Source organism: Heptranchias perlo, chromosome 28, assembly GCF_035084215.1.
Source record: "Heptranchias perlo isolate sHepPer1 chromosome 28, sHepPer1.hap1, whole genome shotgun sequence".
Classification (NCBI taxonomy): Eukaryota; Metazoa; Chordata; class Chondrichthyes; order Hexanchiformes; family Hexanchidae; genus Heptranchias; species Heptranchias perlo.
Window position 1 is genome coordinate 7,791,159 of NC_090352.1, and position 20,957 is coordinate 7,812,115.

A 20,957-nucleotide genomic window follows, 5' to 3' on the forward strand; every position below is an offset into this window, starting at 1 on the left:
CAATCTCTTTGTCCTCCTTTGCTGAATTCTGAACTGCTTCCAATCCTCAGGCTTGCAGCTTTTTCTGGCAATTTTATATGTCTCCTCTTTGGATCTAATACTGTCCCTAATTTCTTTTGTAAGCCACGGTTGAGCCACCTTTCCTGTTTTATTTTTGTGCCAGACAGGAATGAATAATTGTTGTAATTCCTGCACACGTTCTTTAAATATTAGCTATTGTCTATCCACCGTCACCCCTTTTCGTAAAGTTCCCCAATCTATTATAGCCAACTCACACCTCATACTTTCGTAATTTCCTTTATTTAGATTCAGGACCCTAGTTTCGGATTCAACTACTTCACTTTCCATCTTAATGAGCAATTCTATCATGTTATGGTCACTCTTCCCTCAGGGCCCCCGCACAAAAAGATTGTTAATTAATCCTTTCTCATTGCACAATACCCAGTCTAGGATCGCCTGTTCTCTAGTTGGTTCCTCAACGTCTTGGTCTAGAAAACCATCACATACACACTCCAGGAATTCCTCCCCCACAGTATTATTGCTAATTTGGTTTGACCAATCTATATGTAGATTAAAGTCACCCATGATTATAGTTGTACCCTTCTTGCATGCATCTCTAATTTACTGTTTAATGCCCTCCCCTACATCTCCACTACTGTTTGGGGGCCTTTAGACAATCCCCACCAACGTTTTCTGCCCCTTGGAGCTTCTTAGCTCCACCCATACAGATTCCACATAGTGATTTTCCGAGCCAATATCCTTCCTCGCTATTGCATTGATTTCCTCCTTTACCAACAAGGCTACCCCACCTCCTTTCCCTTTTTGCCTGTCCTTCCTAAATATTGAATATCCCTGGATGTTCAGTTCCCATCCTTGGTCACCCTGCAGCCATGTTTCTGTAATCGCAACTATATCATAACCATTAATATCTATCTGCGCTGTTAATTCATCTAGCTTATTGCGAATGCTCCACGCATTAAGACACAATGCCTTTAGACTTGTCTTTTTAAGATTTCTAGCCATCTTAGTTTTATTTTGCACTATGGCCCTATTTGTTTTTCGGCCTTGTTTACTCTGCCTTCCACTATTGCTTCTTCCCTTTCATTTCTATCCTTGTTTCCCCCTCCTCTGTCTCCCTGCTCAGGTTCCCATCCCCCTGCCATTCTAGTTTAAACCTTCCCCAACAGCACTAGCAAACACTCCCGAAAGGACATCGGTCCCAGTCCTGCTTGGGTGAAATCCATCCCGCTTGTACAGGTCCCACCTTCCCCAGAACCGGTCCCAATGTCCCAGGAATCTAAATCCCTCCCTCCTACACCATCCCTGCAGCCATGCATTCATCTGGTCTATTCTCCTGTTCCAAGACTCACTAGCACGTGGCACTGGTAGTAAACCTGAGATCACTACCTTTGAGATCCTGCTTTTTAATTTATCTCCTAACTCCTTAAATTCACTTTGCAGGACCTCATCCCTTTTGTTACCTATGTTGTTGGTACAGATATGGAGCACGACTACTGGCTGTTCACCCTCCCCCTCAAGAATGCCCTGCAGCCGCTCCGTGACATCCTTGACCCTAGCACCAGGCTCACCTCTCGGACTCTCCTTTTACACTGCGCTCACCTCTCGGACTCTCCTTTTACACTGCGCTCACCTCTCGGACTCTCCTCTTACACTGCGTTCACCTCTCGGACTCTCCTTTCACACTGCGTTCACCTCTCGGACTCTCCTTTTACACTGCGCTCACCTCTCGGACTCTCCTTTTACACTGCGTTCACCTCTCGGACTCTGCTTTTCCACTGCGTTCACCTCTCGGACTCTCCTTTTACACTGCGCTCACCTCTCGGACTCTCCTTTTACAATGCGCTCACCTCTCGGACTCTCCTTTTACACTGCGCTCACCTCTCGGACTCTCCTTTTACACTGCGCTCACCTCTCGGACTCTCTTTTTACACTGCGCTCACCTCTCGGACTCTCCTTTTACACCGCGCTCACCTCTCGGACTCTCCTTTTACACTGCGCTCACCTCTCGGACTCTCCTTTTACACTGCGCTCACCTCTCGGACTCTCCTTTTACACTGCACTCACCTCTCGGACTCTCCTTTTACACTGCACTCACCTCTCGGACTCTCCACCCACTCTCGGACTCTCCTTTTACACTGCACTCACCTCTCGGACTCTCCTTTTACACTGCACTCACCTCTCGGACTCTCCACCCACTCTCGGACTCTCCTTTTACACCGCGCTCACCTCTCGGACTCTCCTTTTACACTGCGCTCACCTCTCGGACTCTCCTTTTACACTGCGCTCACCTCTCGGACTCTCCTTTTACACTGCGCTCACCTCTCGGACTCTCCTTTTACACTGCGCTCACCTCTCGGACTCTCCTCCCACTCTCGGACTCTCCTTTCACACTGCGCTCACCTCTCGGACTCTCCTTTTACACTGCACTCACCTCCAGGACTCTCCTCCCACTCTCGGACTCTCCTTTCACACTGCGCTCACCTCCCGGACTCTCCTTGTACACTGCGCTCACCTCCCGGACTCTCCTTGTACACTGCGCTCACCTCTCGGACTCTCCTTTTACACTGCGCTCACCTCTCGGACTCTCCTTTTACACTGCGCTCACCTCCCGGACTCTCCTTTTACACTGCGCTCACCTCTCGGACTCTCCTCCCACTCTCGGACTCTCCTTTTACACTGCGCTCACCTCTCGGACTCTCCTCCCACTCTCGGACTCTCCTTTTACACTGCGCTCACCTCTCGGACTCTCCTTTTACACTGCACTCACCTCCAGGACTCTCCTCCCACTCTCGGACTCTCCTTTTACACTGCGCTCACCTCTCGGACTCTCCTTTTACACTGCACTCACCTCCAGGACTCTCCTCCCACTCTCGGACTCTCCTTTCACACTGCGCTCACCTCCCGGACTCTCCTTGTACACTGCGCTCACCTCTCAGACTCCCCTAAATAATGCGTTAAAAAGCTCCGTGTTTTTCAAAGTCTCACTAATTAGTTGTACTTTGTTTCAGACTCGATCTTTTCTCTAAAGGGGGAATCAGTGGTCGGGTTTCAACAGGTCCGACTGGAATGAGTTGAACCTGAATTGAACGCCCAGCCCTCATCAGTTCCTAAATCCTTCAGTACAATCGGTACATTTAAGAGTCTCAGAATGTATGTTACTTGGATCATTGCTTGGGAAGGTTCACAATCTGTCGTGGTTTTTCAGGTCTCCCTTTTGATCCACATTTCAGTCTAAACAACGCGACCTCGAATATTATCTGTTCAATTGTCTTTGGAAACCGGTTTGAATATCAAGATGAAAAATTCCTTGAATTACTGCACACACTCGGCGAAAGTTTTGTCTTGGAAGGTGGATTTTGGGGTCAGGTAAGGCAGATCCATAAATGTACCAGAAGGTGTTGATATTTTAGGGTTGTGGACATCAGTGCCGGGTTCGTATGAAGCAAAGCCAAGACGTGGTTACAGTTTGAGACGATATAATCGTGAGTATAGAGGGAATGACGAGCTCAGACATGAAAAGGCCAATTTTTTGCCACCATGTGTCCCCATAAACTGGTAAACATGGGGCTCCCCTACAATTCTTCAACTAGTGCCATGGGAACTTTTACATCCACCTGAGAGGGCAGACAGGGCCTCAGATTAACATCTCATCCCAAAGTCAGCATCTCCGAGAATGCAGCACTCCCTCAGTACTGCCCTGGAGTGTCAGCCTAGATTATGTGCTGAAGTCTGTGGAGTGGGACTTAAGCCCACAATCTTCGAACTCAGAGGTAAGAGGGCTACCACTGAACCAAGGCTGACAGTGAGAGTCTGTGAGAGAGGCTGAGACACAGTGCTGATACTAGCTGTAAGCTGAGCTGCAGTAGTTTGAAGAGTAACTGCACATGGGCACAGTCCTTCTCTGGAGCCATTTCACCTTCCTGGATTCACTCCACTTTTCCTCCTTCAAATAACATCAAACGAGAGGGTGTCCCATTGGGACATCCAGCATCCTAATTTCCAGATAGCAAGCAAAGAATTGTAATGCCCCAACCTGTGGCATAAAACCTTTTCAGCGACTGAATTAGTTGAAAAATAACCTGTAGAGAAAGACTTCAGAAGCTCACTCCAAGACTTTACCTTGCTATCTGTCCCTTTAAATAACTTACGTTTCAAAGGCAGAGCAATCCTGGACACCCGATTTCTGTGGGCCAAGTGGTGAAAGAGATGACTTCAGGGATTACAAATGGGAAAAGATGTCAACATTAAAATTACATTATATCCAGGACATTAACATATTGAAATGAAGCTCCTGCTGCTTGTGACAGCAGCTCCCGGGACCTCAGACTCCGATCTAGAAATGTGTGCCAGGTACTTAATGGGTGTAGACTGGCATGACCGATCTCTGTCGATACATCCAGTGGGTTACAATTCAATTATGGCCATTTACGGAGTGTTGCTGGAGGGAAAATCTATGCTTCAGTGTCAGGAGTGTATTAAACCACAGGATGAACCGCGACCAATCCCGATCCTGCCCGTACCCGACATCTAAACCCACGCACTTCCAACAGAAGTCACTTAATAAGGATCAGGAGCAGCAATCTCAGCCGCTATTACTTCTGCTTAACCCATGGGGGCTGAGGCCAATCGTAGCACCCTTACTGCTCCAATAGCTCAGATCAGTGAACTCAGCACAGACAGGAGTTAGACCGTCGGGCCCTCCTGGTCCATGTGGCTCGGTGTTCACAAGCTGAGCCGTCTTCATGGATCGCCCACACGGTTTGCCGTCAAGACATACGCTGGGAATTTCCTCAGGGGCTTCTCCCAATCACTTGTGGCAGAAGCCCTGGCGTCAGTGGGGTTCCTGCCCACCTTGTGTCGAAGTTACGGCGGCCGATTGGGAGAACCCCTCCCCCCCCCTCCACCCCCTTCCGAGGAGGCTCAGTGGTAGCACCCTCACCTCTGAGTCAGAAGGTCGTGGGTTCAAGACCCACTCCAGCGACTCGAGTGTATAATCCAGGATGACACATCAAGTGCAGTACTGAGGGGGTGCTGCACTGTTAGAGGTGCCGTCTTTCAGATGTGACATTAAGCTGAGGCCCCGTCGGCCCTCTCAGGTGGATGTAGAAAATCTCATCAAACTGTTCAAAGAAGAGCAGGGCAGTTGTCCTGGCTAACATTGATCCCTCAACCACCACCGCTAAAAACATATTACCTGGTCATCTATATCATTGCTCTTTGTGGGATCTTGCTGTGCGCAAATTGGCTGCCATGTTTCCCAGCAATACAACAGTGACTACACTTCAAAGGCACCTCGTTGGCTGCAAAGTGTTTTGGGATGTCCTGAGAGAATGCATTTTCTTTCTTTCGTCACATTTTGCGGATGACACCATATTGGGGGGTACAGTTAATACCGAGGAGCATTGCGGCAAAATTCAGGAAGACATTAATAAACTTGCAGAATGAGTGTGGTAATTGGCAAATGAATTTCAATATCAATTAGTGTGAGGTATTACATTTAAGTAGGAAGAACAAGGGGACCACATACTGCTTGGATAATAAGAGTCTAAATGGGGTAGAGGAGCAGAGCGAACTGAAGGTACAGATACACAAATCATTAAAAGTAGCAACGCAGGTTAATAAGGCCATCAAAAAAGCAAACCCAGCACTGGGGTTCATTTCTAGAGGGATAGAATTGAAAAGCAGAGAAGTTATGTTAAACTTGTATACGACCTTGGTTAGACCACGCTTGGAGTATTGTGAACTGTTCTGGTCTCCATATTATAAAGAATATTTAGAGGCACTGGAGAAGGTGCAAAAAAGATTTACTAGGATGCTACCAGATCTGAGAGGTTATACCTACCAGGACTGATTGAACAGGCTGGGACGCTTTTCTCTATTAAAGAGATGACTGAGGGTGACCTGATAGAGAACTTTAAGATTATGAAAGCGTTTGATAGGGTAGACGTAGAGAAGATGTTTCTACTTACGGGGAAGACCAGAACCAGGGGTCGTAAATATAAGATAGACACTAATAAATCCAATGGGGAATTCGGGAGAAATTTCTTTACCCAGAGAGTGGTTAGAATGTGGAACTCCTACCTACAAGCAATAGTTGAGGCATCTAGCATCGATGCATTTAAGGGGAAGCTGGATAAACACATGAGGGAGAAAGGAATAGAAGGATATGCTGATAGGGTTAGACGAAGTAGGGACAGAGGAGGCTCGTGTGGAGCATAAACACCAGCAAGGATCTGTTGGGCCGAATGGCCTGTTTCTTTGCTGTATTTTCTCTGTAATTCTATGTAAATATAGTGAAATGAATCTCTGGTTTCAATATTTACAGCAAAATCAGAATCGTGTGATAAAAGAATGCCTTTAATTTCAAACCCTGTGCTTGTTGCAGCTGGTAAATTCGTTCCCATTTATTCGTCACTTCCCGGGTCCACACCGTAAAATATTTGAAAATCAGGAGACGTTCATCCGCTTTCTCCAGGAAACAGTCACTGAGCACAAAGTATTATGGGATCCAAATGAGCCCAGAGACTTCATTGATGCCTTCTTGGCAGAGCAGGAGAAGGTATGTTATGGATACTGGAGAATATTACAGGCAGTGTTGTATGTATGTGTTTTAAATCCTCTTTTTGTAACGCTGCCTATGTAATGGGTGTTGGTACATTGTTTAACCATGGTGAGGAATCGTTTGACAGTGATCAGTATTGGGCACTTTGGCTGGTTTTGCTCCTCCCGATATCACTGAAGGCAGTTTTTGCCCCATCCTCTTCTCCATCTGAGAACAGTCAGTGGCATGGACCATGGATTCAATCTAGAACGTTCCTGGTCTGTCGGGCTCAGAACCACACTGGGCAGCGCATTTACCCACTGAGCCACCAGAGGAAGCTGCCAAGCCTCTTAAAATCAGATTCATCTCAGAGCAATCTTGGCCGACCTCGGGGAAAAGCAGTGGAGCAGCTGAAAGAAAGAACTTGTTGTTCACGATGTGTGGGGAGAACTTCATTCCCTCTGTTGGACAGTCTCGAACACACGCTCCAGAGTGAGGGAAACATCAAGTCACTTTGGAAGCTGCAAAGGAAAATACCCAATGGATTCAGGTCGACAGGAATAACCTTCCAGCTCTGTGTAATTCCATTAGAATTTATTCTTCTTGCTGACTTTTTTTCATTGTATTTTACATTTAGATGAAGGACGATCCCAAGACCAGTTTCCGGGAATCCAATTTGATAGGGACGGTTATTGACCTTTTCGCCGCAGGTACAGAGACCACCTCCACCACCCTACGCTGGGCCCTGCTCTTCATGGTGCTACATCCAGGTGTTCAGTGTAAGTACTAGAGTGTGTGTCTCTGTCCCAGAGTCAAAGCTCAGGCTGCACGATGGTGGAGAGACTCCATTACTCAACTGGATAAATCACTGCCTTGCAATTGGATTAATGCGAAGCAGAACACGTAAATTAGTCATCCTCCCCGTAACTCCCTCATGGCGTAACAGCAAATGAAATTCTCCCCCGTTTCTGCCAGTTGTCTTTAATGAATTCCTGAACCACGATGAAGCAAAGTGAAGAAAAGTGGCAAAAAATGAAATAGATTTTCCCTTTGGGACACGAGTTGTATCCACATTTTGGATCACGGTGCATTAATTTAACATCAGTGCCGCCATTATTTGCTGATACTCAGCAGGTCAAAGGTTGGATTCTGGGGGACCAAGCATACCCACTGCCGCCTTTGTTCATGACCCCTGTACGCCATTCCCTGGTACCACCAGTGCACAGATACATTGAGAAACCAGATAACCAGATAACCATCTTTTTCTTCCAAGGACTATAAACTGTCCTTCTCCCCAAACCTCCTCCCCACCCCTACCAACTTCCCTTTTCTTCTTTCCCACCATCCATGCCCCACCCTCCTTCCCTTTCCCTGTTTCACTTCCACCCTCCTTCCCAACTGCACTCCCTGCCCCATCCTCTGCCTCTCCCCCACATGTCTTCCCCCTCTCCCTCTCCCACTTAGCTTTCTGCTCCCACTCTCTCCCTATCCCATTCTCCGGGGTTGGGGGAGGGTTTGCTGGAGTTTCTGGTATGACTGGGAACGCGGGCGCTGGAGAAACACTCAAAGTGATGCTTGTGCCCTCCTGGCCCACCCAAATAAGGGTCATTTTTGAGTTTGGGGCTACATCAGTTTTTTACAAAGCTGTTGGTCAGCATTGGCTTGATTTCCAGGTAGGTATGTATGAAATTAACATTTGGACTTGTATCCTACAGCTGACCATGGGAACTGTCTGCCAGCTTCATAATACAGATGTGCTTTTCTCTTTTGCATAACTTGGCATCTTCCTCACTCAGTGAATAAAATCTCCCTTCAATTTACCAAGGTCCCTTCTGCCCCCTTCTGGTGGATGGAAAGATTCCCATGCCACTGTTCAAAGACGAGCACAGGACTCCTCCCGGTGTCCTGGCCAACATTTGTCCCTCAACCAACATAATTTTAAAAACATATGATCAGGTCATTATCACATTGCTATTTGTGGGATCTTGCTGTGTGCAAATTGGCTGCTGTGTTTCCTACATTACAACAGTGACGACACTTGAAAAGTACTTTTTTGGCTGTGAAGCGTTTGGGACGTCTTGAGGTTGTGAAAGGTGCTATATAAATGCAAGCTCTTTCTTTCAATCGATACTCAGAATTTGTCCTTTTTTTTGATTCTGCAGCTAAAGTCCATGAAGAGATTGACAGAGTAGTTGGGAAGGAGAGAAAGCCAATGTTGGAAGATCGTGAGGAAATGCCGTACACTAATGCTGTTATCCATGAAATCCAACGCTTCGGAAATATTGTTCCAATTTCACTTCCTCATCAAACGTACAGAGATACAGAGGTCATGGGATACACAATCCCTAAGGTAAGGTCCGGAATTAAACTTGGACGAGCAGCCACTTACAAAATATATTCTTGGCTAAAGTGTCTCTTTAAATGACTTACAGGGAACACTGATCATTCCAAACCTTTCCTCCGCCTTGTTTGATGAAAACATTTGGTCGACTCCACATCAGTTTAATCCGGGTCACTTCCTCAACTCAGAGGGGAAGTTTGTGAAACCAGAAGCCTTTATCCCATTCTCTGCAGGTAATGTAGAGTACAAGAGATCATTAAATGCACCGAAATGTCCAGCTGTGGATTAGTAATGGATGTCTAGCCCCATCTCCATGTCGAGGGGTATTAGCCTGCTCCAGGGTGGGGTTGCTCACCAGGGGGTAGAAGCAGGACCAACTCTTCAATGATCTTTTGGCGGGAGCAAGTTTTTCATTTTATTTACATAATTTAAGATGCAAGTGAATTAGGAAAGGGAGAAAAAGTAGTTCAGAGAAGTGGCGGGGGGGCTCTTCCAAGACCTGGGGTGAGGTGGGGGTGGGGGGGTGATGGGTGTTCCTACTCCTGGGCCTCACTGAGCAAAATTGTCCTCAATTAAGATCTGAATTTAAGGCAGTTCTCAAAGCCCCCAATGACAAGCGAGTTTCTAAAAAGTAATTTTTGGCTTGCAAAGTAGAATAACTGACTATTAAGTTTCAAACATTTTTGTGCCTGAATTTGAATTGATGAAGATTTACATCTGCTGATCCCAGAATTACATTCAGAATTGAGAACCACTTTTCTAATCCTTGTGCCACTGTCTCCAAACACGAGGGAATTGCACAATCGGCACCAACACCGAGGTAATCTTGCCGGTTATTTTAAGGCTCGTGGTTGGGAAGATCCCAGTAAAAGTGGGACCTTCCTGTCTGCCAGCCTTAGCGAATTGGCAAGTTTACTTTCTAGTGTTCCCAGACCCGGGGCGTTGGGAGCTGACAACTCCAGCACAGCGGTAGCAATACAACCGAACCATGATAACACGTGAGAAGCTGTTACGGTTTGATCAGTGCGACCCCGCAGAGTAACCTTCTCACCTCTCTCCCGCCGGCACTAACTGCTCTTACCCTTCACCCTGCAGGTCGTCGCATGTGCTTCGGGGAACAATTGGCAAAGACCGAACTCTTCCTGTTCTTCACCTCCATGCTCCAACATTTCACATTCCTTCTCCCGGAAAACGAGCCAAGACCAAGTTACACTGAAGCTGAATATGGAATTACCCGCAGTCCACTTCCTTATCGACTGTGTGTTGAACTCAGATAAGATGTATTGGTGATGCCCAGGAGAGGTGAGGAGAGTTGTTCCATCCCCCTGCTTCTCTATATTTTTTGCATTTCCATAATCTGCTATACTTTGAAACTGATTCACTTACTGATTGCTTGTCTGTCATAAAGTAAGAAACTAAGAATTGCATTTAAATCGCACCTTTCACGATCTCAGGACGTCCCAAAGCACTTTACAGCCAGTGAAGTTCTTTTGAAATGTGGTCACTGTTGTAATGTCAGAAACGCGGCAGCCAATTTATGCACAGAAAGCTCCCACAAACAGCAATGTGATAATGAAAAGATAATATGTTTTTAGTGATGTTGGTTGAGGGCTTAATGTTGGACAGGACACCGGAGAGAACTCCCCTGCTTTGAAAATAGTGACATGGGATTGTTTGTATGCACCTAAGAGGTCTGAGTTTAACATCTCACCTACACCATTCCCTCAGTACTGTACTGAAGTGTCAGCTGAGATTTTGTAATCAAGTCTTTGGAGTGGGACTTGAATCTGCAAGCTTCTGACTCAGAGCTGAGCGTGCTACCACTGAGCCACAGCTGACACCCCTATATCATGTTAAGTATCAAATCCCAACTGGTGAATTTTGCTCTGTAGCTTTCACAGAGACCGCACCAGAGCACTGTCCCATTGCCTCTGAGGTCTAAATTCTGAACTTGGCAAGAAACTATTGGTCAGAGATTCCTCGTTCCGACAAGAGTTAAGGATCTGAAGCAAAATTGGTCATTTGAACTTACCTGAATCCCAGTGGTCAAGAGTTCACAGCACAAATTGCAATGAAATTCTGCACTGCCTGTTGTTTTGTGCCAATAGGCCTTTGCATAACTGCCACCGTTGGTTGACTGATCATGCCTGTTTGAACACTGCCCATTTCTGCTCAGTTTCTTGTCAATTTGTTCATTGATTCACAGATTAAAACTTAGACTGGACAAATCAGACAAAACTAGTTTTTAGAAGAAACTGTTTAACTCCTTGCACCTATTATTTGATTTCACATCGTTCGCCTGACGAAGGGGGAAGCCTCCGAAAGCTTGTGAATTTAAAATAAAATTGCTGGACTATAACTTGGTGTGGTAAAATTGTTTACAATTGTCAACCCCAGTCCATCACCGACATCTCCACATCTTGGTTTGGACAAGTCACTTTGAAGATTCCATCTTTGCATTTTGGCTTCATTCTTCCACATAGCAGAGCAAGAAGCTCAACACCAACCAGGACATAGCAGCCCACTTGATTGGCTCCCCATCCATCATCTTGAACATTCACTCCCTCCACCACCGGCGCACAGTGGCTGCAGTGTGTACCATCCACAGGATGCACTGCAGCAACTCGCCAAGGCTTCTTTGACAGCACTTCCCAAACACGCGACCTCTACCACCTAGAAGGACAAGGGCAGAAGGCACATGGGAACAACCCCACCTGCACGTTCCCCTCTAAGTCACACACCATCCCGACTTGGAAATATATCGCCGTTCCTTCATCGTCACTGGGTCAAAATCCTGGAACTCCCTACCTAATAGCACTGTGGGAGAACCTTCACCACACGGACTGCAGCGGTTCAAGAAAGTGGCTCACCACCACCTTCTCAAGGGCAATTAGGGATGGGCAATAAATACTGGCCTTGCCAGCACCGCCCACATCCCATGAATGAATAAAAATAAATTCAGGCAGCCATTTTGAGCAGTCTGATGGTGGCAGTGGATTAATGTACAAACCTTGGCTTGGGGGGTGGGTGGATGGGAGTGGAGGGCGAAGGAATGAATGAACAGTAGAGACTGCAGAGAGAACTGAGCCCCTTGATCCAGGGGTGGATAAACTCACGGGTTTACGGGCCCTGGTAACGTGGAAAAAGCTGCATACAATCCTGGGTCAAAATATTCCAGCATTTAAAAACACTGTCACAGGGGGGCGAGGGACAGTCGGCAAATTCAACAATAATAATAATAACAGCAACTTGCATTTATATAGCGCTTTTAACATAGCAAAAATAACCCAAGACGCTTCACAGGAGCATTATCTAACAAAATTTGACACTGAGCCATATAAAGAGACATTAGGATAGGTGACCAAAAGCTTGATCACAGAGGTGGGTTTAAATGAGCGTCTTAATGGAAGATAGAGAGGTAGAGAGACGGAGAGATTTCGAGAGGGAATTCCAGAGCTTGAGGCCTCGGCAGCTGAAGGCACGGCCATCAATGGTGGAGCGATGGAAATCGGGGATGCCCATGAGGCAAGAATTGGAGGAGTGCAGAGACCTCGGAGGTTGTAGGGCTGGAGGAGGTTACAGAAATAGGGAGGGGCGAGGCCACGGAGGGATTTGAAAACAAGGATGAGAATTTTAAAATTGAGGCGTTGCTGGACCGGGAGCCAATGTAGGTCAGCGAGCACAGGGGTGATGGGTGAACGGGACTTGGTGCGAGTTAGGATACGGACAGCAGAGTTTTGGATGAGCTCAAGTTTACGGAGGGTACAAGGTGGGAGGCCATTGCAATATAAATACCATTCTATTTCTTCATGTATTGTACTAAACAGTTGTGTTTTAATAGATCGCTGGCTGGATGGGCTGGTGTAGGTTTGTGTTCATTGTGCCCATTGCCCCAAGAATTCATAATCTGGCTCTGCCTTGAACTAGAGGTTATATCTTCATACTCACTATCAGCGGCAAGATCATGAATGTGATCGAGTATCTGAAAGAGTGGATAGAGCTCAAATGTGAGACAAACATTAAGCAGTTCAATGCAGAAATCATCACATAAGGTTATGCATTATTAACAGCAGGAGGGGACTAAGACAGAGAGCTCAAATGCAGGTCAAAATAACCGACATATTAGAGAACATTTAACAAATGGAGAAAGGTTAAGATATTTGGGGTATCTAGATAGGAAAATGTTTAAATTAATGTATAGTATATTAGGACCACATGATCAGTAACAGTGAGTGGAAAATTGTTGTTTATTGGATCATTACCAAATATATTAGAAATATTGGCACCCTCTCCTGCCTGGGGTTGGGAGCCCCTTCACAATCCGACAGGACTTATTGGCTGAGAAATTCAACTTTCGCCCGAAACAGCAGCGAGGTCAGTGGAGGGCGCACACATCTAATTCCAGCCCCATTTTAAAGTCATACAACTTGTCCTTATTTTTATATTTCCATTATAAAGACCTATGTCCACCTTTATAATGGAAACTGCCGATGTCACCTCAACAGACTGCAAATAGTCCTTGCTGACCGTGATGGTGCTACAGCGCCTCCACTGGCAGGATGGTGTAATTACAGCGTGACTTGTTTACAGAGGCCGTTTCCATTCTAACTGCGGACATAGCAATTCATAACCGAAAAAAGTGGGCCACATTGAGGTACTCCACATAGCAGTCTCTTGAGCAGCAACCAGTGAATCTCCAGAAAAAACTATGTTTTCTTGGCAAATATGGCAAACAGCTGAGCATTGAGACTTCAGCCTCGATGAGAGACAGATGTTCCCCAGCTGTGCTGCCAAATGGTGTAAAGTCATATTCAATAAAACAGATTCATTAACCATAATCAGCCAACCAGAAAGCAAACAACTTTGTTCTCAAACCTCTGTGATATTTTCTTGTTTGTACAATGAAAGCATGTGAGCATTCTTCCTTCAGTCTGTTGTGTGATGAACAAATAAAAAGATTGGGTCGGTATTATGTTGTATTCACATCTGTGTACTTTCAAGACCTTGTTTTGATACAATCTCAGAATACAATCTGCATGAGAACACAAAAGTCAATACTGGGAATAACATCTGCTGCTAGTTTTCCATTCTTAGCACAATGCTAGTGTTGGGGTCTGTTTTGTTTTTATTCGTTCATGAGATGAGGGCGTCGCTAGCAAGGCCAGCATTTATTGCCCATCCCTAATTGCCCTTGAGAAGGTGGTGGTGAGCCGCCTTCTTGAACCACTGCAGTCCGTGTGATGAAGGTTCTCCCACAGTGCTGTTACGTAGGGAGTTCCAGGATTTTGACCAAGCGACGATGAAGGAAAGGCGATATATTTCCAAGTTGGGATGGTGTGTGACTTGGAGGGGAACATGCAGGTGGTGTTGTTCCCATGTGCCTTCTGCCCTTGTCCTTCTAGGTGGTAGAGGTCGCGGGTTTGGGAGGTGCTGACGAAGAAGCCTTGGCGAGTTGCTGCAGTGCATCCTGTGAATGGTACACACTGCAGCCACTGTGTGCCGGAGGTGAAGGGAGTGAATGTTTAGCGTGGTGGATGGGGTGCCAATCAAGCGGGCTGCTTTGTCCTGGATGGTGCTGTTGGAGCTGCACTCATCCAGGCAAGTGGAGAGTATTTCATCACACTCCTGACTTGTGCCTTGTAGATGATGGAAAAGCTTTGGGGAGTCAGGAGGTGAGTCACTTGTTGCAGAATCCCCAGCCTCTGACCTGCTTTTGTAGCCACAGTATTTATGTGGCTGTTTCAGTTACGTTTCTGGTCAATGGTGACCCCGAGGATGTTGATGGTGGGGAATTCGGCGATGGTAATGCCATTGAATGTCAAGGGGAGGTGGTTAGACTTTCTCTTGTTGGAGATGGTCATTGCCTGGCACTTATCTGGCGTGAATGTTACTTGCCACTTATGAGCCCAAGCCTGGATATTGTCCAGGTCTTGCAGCATGCGGGCATGGACTTCTTCATTATCTGAAGGGTTGCGAATGGAACTGAACACTGTGCAATCATCAGTGAACATCCCCATTTCTGACCTTGTGATGGAGGGAAAGGAATTGATGAAGCAGCTGAAGATGGTTGGGCCTAGAACACTGCCCTGAGGAACTTCTTCAGCGATGTCCTGGGACTGAGATGATTGGCCTCCAACAACCACTACCATCTTCCTTTGTGCTACGTTTGATTCCAGCCACTGGAGAGTTTTCCCCCTGATTCCCATTGACTTCAATTTTACTCGGGCTCCTTGTTGTCACACTCGTTCAAATGCTGCCTTGATATCAAGGGCAGTCACTCTCACCTCTGCTCTAGAATTCAGCTCTTTTGTCCATGTTTGGACCAAGGCTGTAACGAGGTCAGGAGCTGAGTGGTCCTGGCGGACCCCAAACTGAGGTGAGCAGGTTATCGTTTTGTAGCAGGATTGTACAACTGAGTGGCTTGCTAGGCCATTTCAGAGGGCAGTTAAGAATCAACCACATTGCTGTGGGTCTGGAGTCACATATAGGCCAGACCGGATAAGGACGGCAGGTTTCCTTCCCTAAAGGACATTAGTGAACCAGTTGGGTTTTTACAACAATCCGGTAATTTCATGGTCACCATTACTGATACTAGCTTTTTATTCCAGATTTTATTGAATTAACTGAATTTAAATTCCTCAGCTGCAGTGGCGGGATTTGAACTCATGTCTCTGCGATTATTATTCCAGGCCTCTGGATTACTAGTCCAGTAACATAACAATGCTACTGTCCCCATCTTTGGAGGGTGTTTAATCCATCTTTCTTTCCTTCTTTCTCTCTGTCCAAGCTTCAGTTGGTTACACACCTCCTCTGCCAGTACTGCTTTTCAGCTGATGGCAGTGGCCTGCTGATGGATTCCCTCACTCATTGTCCCTCCCCCACTTCCTTTGGTGAGATGTTGAGCATAAGTCCAGTCTCCAACCCCACCCCCCAACACAGTTACAAAGAAAGAACTTGCATTGATATAGCACCTTTCACGACCTCAGGATGTACCAAAGTGCTTTACAGCCAATGGAGTACTTTTTTGAAGTGTAGTCTCTGTTGTTATGTCGGAAATGCAGCAGCCAATTTGCGCACAGCAAGATCCCACAAACAGCAATGTGATAATGACCAGATGATCTGTTTTAGTGATGTTGGTTGTGGGATAAATATTGGCCAGGACACGGGGAGAAATCCCCTGCTCTTCTTTGTAATAGTGCCCTGAGATCTTTTACGTCCACCTGAGAGGGCAGGTTTAACGTCCGAAAGACGGCACCTCCAACAGAGCAACACTCCCTCAGTACTGCACTGAAGTGCCAGCCTAAATTTGGTGCTCAAGTCTCTGGACTTCAACCCACAACCTTCTGATGCAAAGGCAACAGTGCTACCAACTGAACCATGGCTGGCACCTGATGCAGTTACAAGGCTGAGATCAGGAACTCATGAGACAAAGTGCTCCAGTACTTCTATTTATTTGTTTACAATTCTCTTCCCCAATATTTTAGTTTGCTTTTGAGATCCTCCACCCTTCTGAGTGTGATTCCATTTGTGAGCATGTGCTTGCCTGAACACCTGGACACGTGTATTGTTTCTTATGTCCTCGGCATATGGCCGTCGCTGACAAGGCCAGCGTTTTATTACTCATCCCTAGATGCCCATGAGAAGCTGGTGAGCTGCCGCCTTCTTAAACCACTGCAGTCCGTGTGGTGAAGGTGCTCCCACGATGCTATTAGGCAGGGATTTCCACGATATTGACCCAGTGACGATGAAGGAACGGTGATATATTTCCAAGTCGGGATGGTGTGTGACTTGGAGCAGAACTTGGAGGTGATGGTATTCCCATGTAGCTGCAGCCCATGTCCTTCTAGGTGGTAGAGGTCGCGGGTTTGGGAGGTGCTGTTGAAGAAGCCTTGGCGAGTTGCTGCAGTGCATCCTGTGGATAGTACACACTGCAGCCACAGTGCACAGGTGGATGCACACATGTGGATGTGTGTTTGTGTGCACATGGGAGTGGTGTGTATATATGCTTACACGTGTGTGTACGCACAGGTATATGTGTGAGACAGAGATGTCTGAATATTCTGAGAATTCTGTTTCTCCAGTTCTGTGCTACAACATAAGGATAACTGCAGGGATGAGAAAAATATCAAAATTAATCTGAACTCCACAGAAGGAGGAATGTGTTAAATCCTGTAATGGGGAACTGATGGTTCCGTAGAATGTTCCCTTAATAAAAATCACTTTAAGTTCTACCTCTGTATATGTTTATACCTACATCAGAATGTACAAAGCACTGCTAGTGCAACACATACAACATAAGCACTGATGCTCAGTGTGTTATACTCAGATATACTTTATTACATTGAATTATGTTCAAACTAACTTTACACTTAGCTGATTACACAACACGTCACAAAAGGATTTGCCTTTTATAACTCATTAATTCTCCACATCGACATGCATATTAGGTAGATTCTAGAAGCTAAGTTTCTTTTCCCAGGTAACTAGATTTCATACACAAATGAAGATTGTTGCAACTGACCAGCCCATTAACAGAAAGAATATAAGGGGAGATTTGCTCTTTAGGCCTCCATTGGGAGTGCATGTTGGGAAACTGCGACCCCAACCCGTGAGCTCCCGTTCAAATCGTGGGATGGGGGGAATTTCCTGATACGTCCTTCTAGCGAGTGTGGGAGTGTCGAAGCAGAAGGTCTCCCTATAATGTTCACTGTACCACATGTTTACATTAACTCACATCCATCTCCCTCTCTGGGGAAAAGTTAATGTTTCCTCAAAACCGCAGAAACTGAAAATTGATAAACAGTAACTCCCGATTGGCAGGAAATACATTTAATATAAAATGCACTTGGTACAAATTGTCTAAGGGGGTCGTTTTCTCCTTAACCGACTGGGCGGTGATGTGGTGGAGCAGATTGGCTGCCTCTTGTAGACCCCTTGATGGTTATCCCACTAAAATTATCCCCAATGTGCTTTACACACAGATACACTCACACACAGATACACTCACACACAGATACACACAGATACACACACAGAGATGCACACACTCACACATACACACACCCACTTACATATACGCACAGATACACACTCATATACACAGATACACACAAACTCATATACACATATATACACACCTGCTTACATATACACATAGATACACACTCATATACACATACACACACACTCACACACAGTTACACACTCATATATATACACACACTCACAGACACACAGACAGATATATATGTGTATGTAAAACAATATACCGTGTAAGTTTTCATTATGGGATGCCTATAGCTGGGGTACAGAGCTTTGCTCAACAGGAGTGCTAATTTGCAAATTCTACAAGAGTAACTTCTTGTTGGTTAGATTTTTAACTGATTAAACTGTTCTTTGTTCTTTTTTAAACTGAATTAAAATTCTCAAACTGCTATGGTGGGATTTGAACTCATATTCTCTGGATTACTGATCCAGTAACATAACCCAGAGAGTACGGTGGCCTAGTGGCTATGTTACTCTACTAGTAATCAGAGGCCTGGATTTTCCTTTCCAGCAAGTGTTTCACCAAACATTGTGAGATAATAAATGTAGAGCGACATATATTCAGATATTAATCATTCACATATGAGCCATCAATATATCTTTTTATTAACGATGAGCTATTACTGATTCTTGTGTAAATATCCAGCACAGCTTTCTGATCCTTCGAACATTTACGTTTGACTCCTGTGAGGACCCATTTGTCTTTTCCTTTGAGGCACATTAAGGGACTGCCTTTTTGGACCTGTAACGAGGCATGAACACAGGGATGGATCATGTTCATTGGACTGTATCAGGAGAATTTATTTTATTGAGAAACAGCTGAGTTTCAGAAGACAGGACACCAGCAAGGGTAACGATAGTAGCAGAGAGGATAAGTCAAGAAATATTGATCAGGTCACGCCAATCTTGGGATTTAAAGACTGAGAAGGTAAGAAGTTCCATGGATTTGTGTTCATGGGAGAGAACGAATGGCAGTACAATATGACACAATAAGTCTTGATTTCAACATGGTGAGGATGCAGGAAGAGCACGCAGAATGGTGTATTTTAACTAAGAAGGAACAAATGAGGAAAGTTCAGAGATGCATTGACAAAATAGAGAAAGACAAGGATTGCAACAGAGAGGTTGGAGGCTGGAGTTGAGAGAAAAATGCTTGTCAGATTAAGACTTAATCTCATCAGAAAATAAATACAGATAAAGCACATGCGACTAGTACAGATAGTGTATAACACAAACTGGTATACTTTATGTGGGAGTCATATATAGAATTACATGGAATTACATAGAATGTACAGCACAGGAACAGGCCATTTGTCCCAAATGGTCTATGCTGGTGTTTATGCTCCACACGAGCCTCCTCCCTCCCCACTTCATCTAACTCTATCAGCATACCCTTCTATTCCTTTCTCCCTCATGTATTTATCTAGATTCCCCTTAAATGCATTTATGCTATTCACCTCAACTACTCCTTGTGGTAGTGAGTTCCACACACTAACCACATTCTGGGTGAAGAAATTTCTCCTGAATTTCCTATTGGATTTATTAGTGTCTATCTTAAATTTATGGCCCCTGGTTCTGGTCTCCCCCACAAGTGGAAACATCTTCTCCACATCTACCCTATCAAACCCTTTCATAATCTTAAAGACCTCCATCAGGTCACCCCTCAGTCTTCTCTTTTCTAGGGAAAAGAGCCCCAGCCTGTTCAATCTTTCCTGATAGATATAACCTCTCATTCCTGGTATCATCCTTGTGAATCTTTTTTTGCACCTTCTCCAGTGCCTCTATATCCTTTTTGTAATATGGAGACCAGAACCGTGGTCTAACCAAGGTTCTATACAAGTTTAACATAACTTCTCTGTTTTTCAATTCTATCTCTCTAGAAATATACCCCAGTGCTTTGTTTGCTTTTTTTATGGCCTTATTTACATATGTCGCTACTTTTGGTGATTTGTGTATCTGTATCCCGAGATCCCTTTGCTCCTCTATCCCGTTTAGACTCTTATTATCCAAGCAGTATGTGGCCTCCTTATTCTTCTGACCAAAATGCACCAGCTCACACTGATCTATATTGAAATTCATTTACCAATTACACGCTCATTCTGCAAGTTTATTAATGTCTTCCTGTATTTTGTCGCAGTCTTCCTCAGTATTAACTACACCCCCCAATTTGGTGTCACCTGCAAACTTTGAAATTGTACTTCCGATTCCTGAGTTCAAATCGTTTATACACATAGCGTATTGAAGATGCATGCTCTCAGCAGGAGAGAGAACTGCTGAGTCAAGCTGGATGGATAGGCAAACACTGGCTCCTTCATTACAGAAATATCCTGCCCCATTCTCAATTATCAGTTCTTCTGGTAAAGGCATCACTGACGCAGTTTTTGCAGTGCACTTACTCTGAGCAGTGGAGTTAATCCTGAGACTTACGCCAAGAGTTTTGGAAAAACCATTCCAATCCTTCTCTTCAAACGCTGGTGTTGCTCATTATTGGGTGTGCCATGAGGTTGATGGTTGGCGTAAGCCATCGGTCTCACTCATGGAATATATGCCACTTGCTCGCGCACAGTGGGCAGAATACGCAGATACGCTCCAATGAAACTGTACGAGTTTCCTCTACTCCTAAACCCGAATGGAGTGGTGTATAAATGTACCTGACACGTTTAGAGCTTCGGAAAAGCTTCATGTATTGTAATGCTTCGCTCATTGGAAGCAATCTCTCGCCATTCACCTGTCAGCAGAAGCAGAAATGGAAGGTTTGGTTTCAAGGAGCTCACCGGCCGCAGCAACGAAACAAACACGAAACTTTTAAGGGGCCATTTAACGAAATGCCGCTGCCGATGGGCAGCCTCACACATCAGAAGCTCATACCAGGAATTCGGGCGCGCACCTGCACCAATTTTCCATCCGTGAAGCAGAGAACTGGGAATGGCCACACGCAATTTTCTGCGATGTGCTCCCAGTGGGGTAGGCTCCCCGTTAGAAGCATCGTTTCATAAAAATTACAGGGGC

The 20,957-nt window shown here is 45.4% G+C and overlaps 2 protein-coding genes across 4 annotated transcripts in view; one reads left to right on the forward strand and one right to left on the reverse strand.

The window, feature by feature from the left end:
* The window catches only part of LOC137344816 (cytochrome P450 2D6-like), a 41,827-nt gene extending 24,693 nt beyond the window's left edge, over window positions 1-17,134 (forward strand). For both annotated transcript variants that reach the window (XM_068007990.1, XM_068007991.1), the window contains exons 4-9: window positions 3,227-3,387; window positions 6,407-6,580; window positions 7,200-7,341; window positions 8,725-8,912; window positions 8,995-9,136; window positions 9,999-17,134. In XM_068007990.1, the coding sequence (XP_067864091.1) occupies window positions 3,227-3,387; window positions 6,407-6,580; window positions 7,200-7,341; window positions 8,725-8,912; window positions 8,995-9,136; window positions 9,999-10,180 (989 nt within the window). In that variant the 3' untranslated portion in view covers window positions 10,181-17,134. The remainder of the gene's footprint in view (window positions 1-3,226; window positions 3,388-6,406; window positions 6,581-7,199; window positions 7,342-8,724; window positions 8,913-8,994; window positions 9,137-9,998) is intronic.
* Window positions 17,135-17,229: 95 nt separating this feature from the next.
* Window positions 17,230-20,957, reverse strand: part of LOC137344817 (serine protease 30-like) — a 107,721-nt gene continuing 103,993 nt past the window's right edge. The window contains exons 6-7 of one of the 2 annotated variants that reach the window (XM_068007994.1): window positions 20,600-20,676; window positions 17,230-18,690 (exon numbers count right to left, since the gene is read on the reverse strand). In XM_068007994.1, the coding sequence (XP_067864095.1) occupies window positions 20,609-20,676 (68 nt within the window). In that variant the 3' untranslated portion in view covers window positions 17,230-18,690; window positions 20,600-20,608. The remainder of the gene's footprint in view (window positions 18,691-20,599; window positions 20,677-20,957) is intronic. The other variant, XM_068007993.1, reaches the window with a different exon arrangement.